General features: G+C 41.8%; 1 protein-coding gene across 7 annotated transcripts in view; it reads left to right on the top strand.

The window, feature by feature from the left end:
• GLIS3 (GLIS family zinc finger 3) overlaps positions 1–12721 on the top strand; it is a 630646-nt gene that overhangs the window by 549472 nt on the left and 68453 nt on the right. For all 7 annotated transcript variants that reach the window (XM_060199785.1, XM_060199784.1, XM_007525728.3 and 4 more), the window contains one exon: positions 11953–12121. In XM_060199785.1, coding sequence (XP_060055768.1) covers positions 11953–12121 — 169 coding nt within the window. The remainder of the gene's footprint in view (positions 1–11952; positions 12122–12721) is intronic.

The raw sequence follows: 12721 nt of genomic DNA, 5'->3' as shown, positions 1-12721 counted from the left end.
TGTAAACCAATATTAAAACACTGAGAGAGAGAGAGAGAGATAAATGGTTGTAAGAATGACTCCCTTTGACTGTTATGAGAATTGAGATCATATGAGTCCAGTCCACTTGCTGTAGCTGAAAGATGCTAAGTCAATGACCCTTTCTCTCACCCCTCTTTCTTTGCTTAGAAAGAATTACTCATAAGCCAAATTGATGTCTAGAATAGGAATCAGAACATCTTCTTTCCATTTCTTTTAGGATTGGTTAGTCCCACTTGGAGTTCAAAAATAAATGTCCTGGGATAAACTGTTTCTTCCAGGGAGAAGTCAACTGAAGATGATGAATTGGGACTCCTATATACTAAGATCAATTTATAGATCTTTAATTACACATGTTTTCCTGTTGCTATAAAAAGTTGAAGTATACTTACTCTGGCCATAAAGAATGCCAGTATGCACGATTAAAAAATGAACACAATCAACAGTGATTTTGTGAAGGTGAAGGAAGTGGAGCAAAGAAGAAATGGGAGTAATGACCTTGACCAACACCATTTTATAGTCAGTGACCTTAACCAACACCAGTCATTGTGTTGGCCTTCCAGGGCATAACCATGGTATCTTCTGATTTTAGAAACAAACTCTTCGAGATCATGTCATTTATCTCAAAATGCTCTAAGGTGTTGAAAGAACCATTCTTAATTCATTTTATTCCCTTAAATTTAGTTTCCACATCTCAAAGGCATAATCATGATGGTTTTTAACATAAAACATAATATATCACACCATGGCCTAATATGGTATGGGACAAATATGGCCTTCCGTCCTGCTTTTTGAATAGTTTGAGAGTGAATAATGGCTTGAGATTTTTAAAGGTAAAAAATATAATTGGGGGTAGGTGGATGGGCAGTAGTACAATAGGTTAAACACACATGGCACAAAGCGCAAGGATCCCAGTTTGAGCCTCTGGCTCCCCACCTGCAGTGGAATCACTTCACAGGCAGTGAAGCAGGTCTGCAGGTGTCTATCTTTCTCGCTCTCTGTATTCCCATCCTCTCTTGATTTCTCTCTGTCCTGTCCAACAACAACAATGGCAGTGGCAACAATAACAATAACAACAACAATAAGGGCAACAAAATGGGGAAAAATGGACTCCAGGAGCAGTGGCTTCATAGTTCAAGCACTGAATCCCAGCATTAACCCTGGAGGCAAAATATATATGATTAGGGGGCCAGTGTTTGTACATGTTACTATGGGCTAGGACCTAGGTTTAAGCACCCAGTCCCCAATTGCAGGGGGTAGAAGTTTCATGAGCAGTGAAGCAGTATTGCAAGTGTCTCTTTCTCCATCTCTGTCTCCCCTTCTCCTCTCAATTTCTTTCTGTCCTATTTAATTTGAAACACACACACACACACACACACACACACAATGAATGATTAGCCTTTAAGTGAGAATAGTTTTTCAAAGAATATAGGACATTGACTGTTGATGGCAAAGCCTAAAATATTGACCACTTACAGGAAAACCTGGCTGCCCTTTGTATTTGTACCTGAACTTTGATCTGTGACTGAGGGAAATCAAAGAAACACATGACTTCCATGCATTTGACCAAATTTTGCTTTTAAAAGTCTGTAAACACATATAGGTCATTATTGAACCCTACAGTACTTTAGATTTAGCAAATACTGTCATTCATAATCTTTGAGTCCGTGGGTTTTCAGAGATTCATATAAGGTATTTTGATATTTAAAACAGCTAACCAAAGAGCCATTTCAGTTGAAAATAAGGCCACTTATACTTACCATTTCCCAGCACTCCCTGTCATCTATGAGCATTCTTTGAACCCAAAATGTGGCTCTCAACCAGACTATTTTTGGCAAAAGCATCACATTGCAGATAGACATCTAAAGAGACTGCCTGGGCCTAGTTGGAATGGTGTAAACCCTGATTCCTGTTGCTCTCACTCTGCAAGAAGTTCTCAGAGGACAGGCTAGACTTGATCCTGGAGATGAGAAACCCAGGGCCAAGAAAGACATCAATTAGATCAGTCATGGTTGTATTCCACACAAATATTTATGCTTTCTAAAAATTGAAGAGTTTCAAATCTTTAAGCATCAAGGGCTATGTTTTCTAAAATCCAAGCCTCTTGTAGATATGAACTAATGCCCAAAGAGAAAGTAAAAAGCTGACCTATCCAACTTTAGAAACCCAGGTGGCCCCATTCCAACAGGAAAGATGCTACTTCCTCAAAAAACATTTTCCCCAAAATACACTTTTTTCAGGTGATATATGGGCATAAGACCATGATAAATATGAATGACTTAGTGCGTATCTTGAGAATAAATGAAGAGATACTGCACTAAACACCTAAAAGTGAAGTGAGAAGAACATCCACTTGTGTGTGTGTGTGTGTGTGTGTGTGTGTGTGTGTGTGTGTGTGTGTGTGTGTGTGTGCTTCCAGGATTATCACTGGGGCTGGGTGCCTGCACTACAAATCTACTGTTCCTGGCGCTTTTTTTTTTTTATTGGATAGGACAGAGAGAAATTGAGAGGGGAGGGGAAAATAGAGAAGGGGAGAGAAAGATAGATATCTGCAGACCTGCTTCATTGCTTATGAAGCAGCCCCCCCCCCCTACAGGTGGGGAGTTGGGTTCTCAAACCGAGATCCTTGCACTTAAACACCCATCCCCCAATGACACCCACTTTGTAGGCACAACAAAACCAGCTTCATTATTTAGTATAGCTTAAGGTGAATGGTTATAACAGACCTTGATTCTTCCTCAAAAAGACTATAGTTATACAACCAGACAGAATTTTCCTGAGAACTTTCAGCCCTTGATTTGACCAGAGAAATAAATATTGCATTGAATATCTTGGTAAGCCTTTGCTGCAAAATGTTTTTAGAAGTCACTTAAAAGTAGATTGAGCAAAGTTATCTCAGTATCCAAAACATCTTTGGTGGTAAAAGTGGTACATGTAGAACATAGATAAGAGGTGAAAAGTGAGGAGCTATCAGACCCAGTATTCTGTAAAACTTTGGTGTCTTTTTGAGACCATGTCAGATTTTATATCCAAAGAAAGAGATAAGTGTTTTCTGTAAGAGTTTCCAGGAATTGCTAGCCATACCTATTCCATTTTCTTCATTCTGTTCTCTGACTGTTCACATGAGGACTAGCATATCACAGAGAGGCAGCACAAAGATTTCAACACTGGTTTCTCACAGGCTAATTTGAGTTGTCCCCTTGTCCAGATTACTTTACCTACTCTCCCTGTAACTAAGTCTCTGCTGGTGAGTATGTAAGTAAGTTAAGAGGTAGAGGAGGGAAAGATAAGGGATAAAATTTGAGGTTGGACCATGTATTGTCTGGAGAGACCCAAGAGGGCTGCCTGAAAATACTGGTCCCAAAAAAGTGGGAGCTTCCAGCTGATATCATTCTGCTTGTAACTAGATATCTGTTCTGAAATGCAGATACTTCAGAAGCTTTTCCCAGCATGAAACTAATTACACCTGGTAGTTCACACTCTTTGGTGGTGGTAACATTTCACACTCAGGTGGAGGCCAATGGCCATCATTGTCTAGTTGGAATACAGTGTATTTCAGAAAGACTTGTGAGCAGGCATGCTCTTCCCTACACTAATGACTTCTTCCCTGTCTATAAATCCACTTGCTCGATGCAGAAATGTAATTGGGCAGCCCTCATAGAAGTTTGGGTCTCATGTGGGAATATCTATTTGTAAGAGAACCTGAATATTCATGTAACCATCCCGACATCAATAAATTCTCATTTTACCTTATTTATTTCTGTTCCCCAGTGAATGGCAACACGCTTAAACTCAAAGTTAATAAGCATGTTCTTCATCGTTCTTCCTTTCCTTCCCTTAATAGAGAATCTCTATAGAATATTTGTTTATTGGTTGCCAGGTAGCTCTCCCATCAAGTGACAGGAGGATGTTTTCTTTGTCTTAGTGTACAGGTGACAGTTACCATTGTTTGCCATCAATTAGCTTGGGGTAGCATGTCATGGGTGTACGGGTGGTGTCATTTTCATGTGACAGCTACCTGATCCAGTTGAGAAGGAATTGTTTCATTATCCTCTTATCAGGGCTGCTGGATAATGATACTCTACACTGCAAAGTGGGAGGAAAAAAAAAAAAAGACAAGCAGAAAGAATAGATTTTCAGGGATTGACAATATTAAAATTATTCATGCCTCAAGGAGAAGGGAAAGATTAGAGAGATGACTGTGCAAACCCCTAAGAAGCTGTTTTCGCCTGATACAGGTGGAATGTGGAATGATGCCCTTCCTCACTGTGAGGGAGGGGAATGTGGTAAACACTCTCTCCTCAGGAGGAAAAGAAATGGCCATAGGCAGCAAAGATTCTCTTCAGCATCCCTTCTCTTTTCCAATTAACCCCAGTGCAGCCTTCGAGGCAACCCATTGGGGCATTTTTTTCTGGCTAGAAAGTGCTCTGGTGTGTGAATTTAGGTAGTGAGAACACTTTACACTGAACAGAGGAGTACTATTAAATTGCCCCGGGGTGAAATATAAATAACTGCAGAAGGGGTTGTGGCCAAAATTATCACTATTGGGGGCCAAAACTTCAGTCACCCTGAATGTTGGGCATTTTCTTCAGAATGATGGAAGGGAAGTCGTTTTTTGAGTACTGAAATTCATCCATTCCTGGATCTTTGTGTTCTTGGAGAAACAAACAAAAAGAAGTGCTGAAAAATGTAAAAATACTTCAAGATAAACTGAGCTTCAAGAGGGACAATTGTGTTGACATTTTAGTAACAGCCCATTTTCACTCCTTAACGAAGTGCAGTCATGCATGAAAATGACTTGTTATCTGTTAGACTGAGACACATTATGGTTTGTAACTCAAAGGTGTGCATTACTCCTGGAAAATAAAGTACTTGTTAACCCTATGAGGACTCTTTCACAGGCCCAGTGTGCTTCATAGCAACTTGCACTAGAAAAGAAAGTTCTTATTAGTGGCAGTATGCTATACACACATTTCTACATTTAAAAATGACTCAAATCCACAATTTGTATTTATGTGCCTCTTCAGGTAAGAAGCCGTAACTTATTGGAAACTTAACATTTTGGAACAATACATGCATTTGTCTTTCCTATCCCACTACTATTAGTAATAATAATTACAATAATATAAAGAGCCAAAGAATAGCAACATTTATCAAGCACTCAATCATAGTCCAGGTTAAGATGCTAAGTGTTTTCTATATATTATGGGAACCTTTTCACTATCTTACTAGGTATTATTATTGTTTTAATGCTTATAGGGTGCAGCAATATAGCTCAGCTGAATGGTGTGCTAGCTTTGCCATGTGCATGGTCAGACCTGGGTTCTAGCCTGGCACCTACCATGTTGGAGGAAGCTTGGTAGCCCTCTCTGCCTCTCCCCTTCTGTCTGAAAAATGGCAGCCCCAAGCAGTGAAGTCCCAGTGACAACAACAGGAACAACAACAACAAAATCTAGGACTAGGGAGATAACACAGGACTTGTATATCATAAGTCCCAGCTTTGATCCCCAATACCACAACAGTCAAAGGTAGTATTAATAAAACTCAGATTCAAACCCAGGCCAGTCTGGTTGGTGCCTAGGACATGCGTTTTCTTCTCTGATGCTTTCTCTCTCTCTTGTCCAGTTCTGGTGAGGTCAAATGAAACAAAGTTTCCACTGAAGATCTACATTTTCTGAATCCTCCCCAAATTGAGACAGACTGTGAATGGGGCCTCCAATTCTTGTGAGAGTCTCTGGGAATGCTGACTTGCCTGTGTTCTATTAATCATCCTACCCAACTCAACTCTACCTGAATGTGAAAGTACAGCCCAAGAGTTGAGTGATGAGCCCTTACTTCTCCTTGGGTTCCAGTCACTACAAGTGGAATGTCCTTTAGCTGAGGGTCCTGATGAGACTGTGACTCTCATAACATGCAAACCAGCAAACCATGAACAAAAGTGGATTCTTCGTTCCTTTAAAAACAACCCACAAGGAGAATAGTACCATAACTTTTCAGGCAGTCCTTAATGCTTCCAAATTCAGATATACTATAATGACATTGTGGCATTGTGCTTACTTGGGGCACCAGGTCCAGATTCTTAACTGCTTACTAATCCTCCTCCATCCCACTAGTGGATCAATATACCCTTGATAGGCAGCTGAAATCTTTATTTTGGAAGGCAAAACAAACAAATACTTTCTACTGTTTGTTTTCCAAACTAAATAAATTAGTTCATATTTTGCCCAACAGTTTTGAGAGCTAAAAACTATCTTTTATATATGCTGAGATCACATCAGTTTTGGGGGTCAGAAAAAAACAGAAATGGGAACATACTAGTTCACTCTAGCCAGCATCTGGGTGGTCAGAGCATTATATGTATCTGGGGAAGATTGTCTGGGACTCTGTGTGACTTATGAAAGTGTAGGAGCTGAGACACATCAACATACTTCTGCCTTTTCTTGAATCTGACCTGTATTTGGGTGTTATGGTAAAGAACATGGAGCTTGTGATTCAAAATCAGTCCTTCTCAGTTTGCATCCCAACATCAGTGCCCACCAGCCCTATGACCTACATTACATAGCCCTATCAGGAATCAGATTAAATCCCTACTTCCTCAGCAAACTGGGGGAAAAGTTGTTAAATAAATGTGCATGTGTGACAGCTAAAGTGTCCCTAGGGGGGCACTGTCCATGCCATTAGGAGTATGGGTTATTTTCATTTGGAAAGAGGTAGCCCTCCCTGTTAAGCCCAATTAACCTAAACAGGGTGACGGTGTGGGTGCAGAATACCTACATTCCAGTACCCAGTGAAATGACATCTGTAGAACACACAGGTCAACTAACACTTGCTACTTTTATGAATTATAAAGTCCAAGGGAGTCACCTCCACCAACCTCCCCTGGAAACAGGGGAGGGGTGGCACTATGCCAAGCCCCAGAAATGAGAGAGAGCGTAGAGCAGCAGGGAAGCCCACTCTTGGTCCTCTCTTGAAAGCTGGACTCATGAATTCATCTTAAGACCAGGCTTTTTTTATTTCCTTAGAGAGTCCACCACCTCTTAATCACAAAAGTAATAAGAAATTCCAATATGTTTCTCCACCATGGCAAATCAGTTGTTCCAGCTGCCAGTCATCAGCCTCACCAGGAGATTCATCTCAAACCCCTTTCTCCAGCTTTGAAAGCAGCATTGACCCCCAAGGTGACACCAGACAATGAAAGCCGCTCTCCTCCACAGGCAGCCAGTGTGTGTAGGTTGATTGGATCACAACAGTTTTGTTAATATTGCTCCAAATTCTGAGGGGATCAGTTCCCTTCTTTATCCTTTGATCAACGGGCCCTGTTGTGTGCCCCACTGGTCAAGGTTGGAAAATTATTTTGACTGTGTATAGCAGGAAACTTTTCCTTTTGTCACTGATCATATTGTTGGACTCTAACATGCAGATTGCCTCCCTGAGGTTAAAGAAATGACAATGCAAAGTCCAGACATGCCCATAGAATCATGTGTTGTTGTGAGTAGGACTGTGTGAAGTTGTGAAGTCAGCAGGTAGTCAGACTTCAAACATTAAGAGAGACTACATCTGCTTGATGCATAGTAGCAGCTGTACGATTATGCTTGAATTAATGAGTGAGTTAAAGGATGTCCTTGACTATCATAAGAGAGAACGTGAATGTCTGACTGTCAGGAATTCCTAGAAGCTAGTGTTAGTAGAAGAAACATTTGGTTAGTGGGAGAGGCATTTCCTGTGCCACTCAGAAATGTGGCTCATTGGTAGAGTCCAAAGACAAGCCTATCTGGACCACAGGTGCCTGGCTCCAGAATTCTACCCATTCTGTTAAATGCATATATGAGATGGGAGTTGGATAAGTGTTAGAAACCCATGATTATTACACTCTCTGAACCTCAGGTTGCTGTGCTGGCAAATTGGAAACTTCCACAGCCCATAGTGTTGCCTGTAGTCTACAAGCAAAGTGCTCTATGTAACACTAAATCCTAAATTTGTACTGGAAGAGGATTTGTCCTGCACAACTTGTCTCGGCTCTCACAAAACAGAGGCAAGTCACAGGCCTCATTTGCTGAGAGGCGCCATCTTATACCCTACGTAAGTTTCCCTACATAAGTTTCTGGAAGTTTCCTTTTCAAATTCAGACTTTTAACTAAAAGCTAACACTCACTCCTTGGCACAACTCATCAAAAAGCCACTTTCTGCTCTCATGCTATTGACCAGCAGTAGCAGTAGAAGGAAAGTTACACAATAAAGTGTGTAACTGTTAGTCAATACTTGATCTCTGTACCGCCAGAGGTGAAGTTTCTGAACCTTCAGCCCCACCTACCTCAACTTCTCTACCATTTGATTTCATTGTTAAGGCAGCCAGCTGCACCTGTGACTCAGAAGCACATCTCTGAACTGCATCTCTCACCTCTGAGTTTCTGCCCTAGGCAGATTCTTCTACTGTCCTGGCTTCTGCAAGAACCTTCACTCACGCTGGTACTGCTGGGCTAGTGTGGGGGTGCCTCTTCTTGGGCATGTATTCCCTGGGCTGCTACTCACTCTGTGATGTGAGAGAGATGACCCAAGAACAGAGCTGGTGGTGGTGAAGCAATTCAATTCTTTATTGATCAGAGAGCCAAAGTTTTTAAAAGGTGGACCCGGAAGTGGCAAGTCAGAAACGTAAATGGTTTGACAATACCATACAGGGTTAGGAAAGGGGCAGAGAAAGGCAAAAGGGGATGGGAAAGGTAAGAACTTCCTTAGCAACAGTTGTGAGGGTTTTAACTGGTAGGATAAATAATATCCTTTGGGGAATTAGGGAGGAGACCTTTCTGGCAAAACAATGATTATGTAGATAATAAGGGAGCAGGCCATAGTGTCAGAAATGCAGGGTGCTTTGTGAGATGGGGAGTCTGATAAGAAAAGGCAAACCTTGGGGGGTCATGTCCCTCCTCGCTCGACCTCTCAGTAGAGAGAGAGAGAGACTGACAGGATGGATGTGGCCTTCAGATCAAGCCTTGCCAAGCTAAACCACATCCTCACATGCCTATATTCATGTGTGAGAGAATTAATGTGCTGGGACAGCTTTTGCTCAGGGAAGGATCAAGTTTGGTGGATAAGTGTCCCCTCCTATCCCTGTCCTTACTGCCTGAGTTCCAGAATGGATTCTGTTGGCATTCAAGTTGTGTTCACCTTAGTGTGCTCCACATAAAAGCATGAATGGTGCCACCTGAAGTATTTCTTGTACCCTGGTCTGTCCTAGAACCCAGTGTCTGTGACATAGTATGTCCTTCATAAATACCTGTGGACTAGTTGGCAGCTGAGAGAGGAGTGAGGGAAACACAAGTAACTCTGTACATAGAACAAAACAAAGTAAGTAACGATAAAGAATATTATAGGCAAAAACAGTGCATGCATTTCATGATACGTTGGAGGTACGGCCAGTGGTCCAATTTGATCAGAGCTTGGGGTATATTGTGGAGCCACAAATAATATTGTGTACTAAATCATTCTAAACACTGTTCCATGTGGAGACACTTAGGTGTGTTGGTATTGCAGTCAAATTCATGTGTAGCAATCTGTTCCCTTCACTAAACTACAACTTCCTCAGGCACAGGGATACTTGTATAGGAATGTGGCTGCTATACTGTAGGCACTTAATAAGTCCTGAGTTAAAATAATGTAGGGAGGTGGGACATTGGCTAACATAGTAGAGTTCACACGTTACCACACACAAAGGATTACCCAGGTTTAAGTTCCCAGTTCCCATCGGCAGGACAGAAGCTTCACAACCAGTAGAGCAGTGCAGTAGGTATCTCCCCTCTGTCTCTCTCTTTCCTTCTTTCTTCTTCTTTTTCTCACTCTTCATCTTTCTCTCTCTCTATCTCTCACCCTCTATCCAAAAAAGAAAAGAAAAAGCCACTGGGAACAGTAGAGTCCTACAGGCACTAGGTCTACTCAGCAGTAACACTGGTGGCAAATAATAGCAATAACAACATTACTAATAATGGTAGAGGGGTGTATGCATGTATGGAAGGATGAAAAGACAAATGGACAGTGATAGAGTTGGATAGATAGATGATGGCTATTGAATGGGGCGAAGGCCTGATTCTTTAACCAGTACAGCTTTCAGTGTTTGGCAGACAGCAAACAACATAGTTTTCCCAAGCTCATTTCATTACAACTAATGAAAAATGTGGCTCATGGAGCTAACAGTGGCCTCTGGGCTCTAGAAAGCACCAAGTGTTCTGTTGACCCACTGAGTAGAGAAGAGTGCCTACCCTGCTGCACAGGGTCTTAAACAGCTGGGCGAACTTTCCTTTGTGATAAACACACCCATACTTATAAGAAACACCTCCACAGGAGAGTAAGTTGTTAGTTCACTCAAGAACTACAACAAAACAAATAGGGAAATTTGTATTTCTACAATGGGGGAGGGGGGATCCATGCTTCCACAATGTCTTTGTGACCTCTTATTATCCCATTTGTTTTTGGAGTAACATGTACAATACTGAGCTCCATGCTGACAAACACCAACACTGGAACTATTGCCACAGTCAATGCAAACAGCCTTCTTCCCTGGGTAAGATTATTATTTGGTATACAGGCAGAATTGTGGTTGTCTGGGCAAGCTGAGCATAAATATAAGCCATGATTCAGAAGATGACTCTAGCGAGTTTGCAAATACGCAACTTTCAGGTGGCTAAGGCACATAACTGAAGCTCCACATTGCCTTTTTGAATCAGTAAGCATTGCCTACTCTCACCACCTCTTAAGGACTTGGGGGACTATGGAAAATTCAGACTTTTGAGGATATGAGTAAACCTGACATAATGATGGTTTACCAGAAATAAAACTTTCAAATCAGATCACACTGCTGTCAGTAGCGTTTTGAGCGGGAAGATGGTAATTCTGCCTCTTCACATGTTCCTTTAAACACTTGAACTCATGTTCCATTGGATTAAGCTTTGGGAGGGCTGGGTCATCTGGGGCTATTAATTCTATTCTAGAGAGGGTGAAGAAAAGTGGTGCTAGTCTAAAAATATAGCTCTCTGAACTTTTAAACCCTCAAATCTCTTTGATTATGTGACTTTTCTGTCTTACTCCTGAACCTGAGTTCTTTCATTTTTTTAATAAATCCATTTATTCACTGAAATCAGTAGAGTAACTTCAGAAGGAACTGAGATGGGTATAAAGCTCAGCATCACTTCACATAGGGAAGGGAGTGAAAGAGAGTCAGCATAATGAGATAACTGCTGACTGGAGAGCCTGAGAGTGATCCACACTACAAGTGACAAGGCCCACTTTCTCCTGTGACATGGTACCAGTTATGTCATCTAAATGGGCACATGTATAAGCCTGAGGTCATGTGCAGTTCTCAAAGGCCAGGCTGCCCCTGTGAATGAGGCTGCAACTCATTCTCTGCCAGAATAGGCAACATCAGGGAAAGATCCTGGTCCTGTAGTGTTGGCCCTCTTTTTATAGTTGGCAATGTTGGAAGATGACTCATTTTTTATGAAGACCAAGGCCTCACTGACATGGTGTGAAGTGGGAGAAGGCCCCAGCCGTGTTCCAGATACTCTGTTACCTGACTCATCTCACCTGACTGAAAAGCTCTCATATTGACAGCTTCCTCAGCTGCAAATATTACAAGATTGACAAGTGATCCTGCATTCAGAGAGGGAACTGGCATGGCAGGAGAGCGATTATGAGCCAGATCCTGGATGGCAGCCTGTAGTGAGCCACTTATGAGCTCCACGGGCAGCAGCAGAGGAACCTTAGCCTAGGAACCTGTTCCTCCATGAAAAGAGAGCTGTGTCTATCCAAGAAGGGAAGAACTGTTCCCTTAAAGCCAACACAAGCAAAACAAACCCCTAAAATATGTTCGGTGCCAGCTTTTGCTCCTTTGAAATCTGTGGGCTTCACTTGAGGTGCAGTCTGATGCTTGTTTTTCCTTGATTTCAGCTTCCATTTTCTCCAACAATCACTCAAGCCGAAGTGGAACAGCTGCTGGGGCCGTGCCACCCCCACATCCTGTCAGTCACCCTTCTCCGGGACAGAATGTACAGGGGAGCCCCCACAACCCCTCCTCCCAGTTACCTCCACTCACAGCTGTGGACACCAGCGCTGAGAGGTAAGGCCATCTGTCTTTCTCTTCTAATAGGTATCACCGCCAAGCCAAACCTCCCTCCACTGAGAAAGTACTTTGACAGTTGCTGAATTTTATTAATAATCCACTGGTGGGTTGTATTATCCAAAGGTGACATTTTAAAAGTACACACACAAAGCATGTGGACCAAATATCTTATTATCTGTTTTATTTTTCCACGTGAGGAAAGAAAAGATGTTGCCAATAGCCAACATGAGTGATGTGTGCTAGTAAGTGGATCAGAACATCCTTGTTTTTCTCACCTTTCTTCAGTTTGTTTCAGGAACTCAGTTTTAAGTTATTGTCCTACCAGTTTGGAATGTTTTCCAGATGTGTGCCTTTATCACATAGGTCATTAGTGTGAGCCAGAGTATGGAATAAGGGATACAAATTTTTACATGGTTGGCTAGAAAGAGGCTGGTAGCTGGATGATTTCTGATGAAATTAGCCTCACAGAGAGTTTCTAAGAGATAGTGTTTATTTATTTATTTATTTTAAATGGTATAGGGAACGCATAGTAAACAAAATAGCTGTAGTAATGCTTATGAGCAATATAGAAACTTGAACCAAGGGGGTTACAGTGGA

This window comes from Erinaceus europaeus, chromosome 10 (assembly GCF_950295315.1).
Source record: "Erinaceus europaeus chromosome 10, mEriEur2.1, whole genome shotgun sequence".
In the NCBI taxonomy this organism is placed as follows: Eukaryota; Metazoa; Chordata; class Mammalia; order Eulipotyphla; family Erinaceidae; genus Erinaceus; species Erinaceus europaeus.
This window is presented reverse-complemented; position numbering and strand designations above follow the sequence as displayed.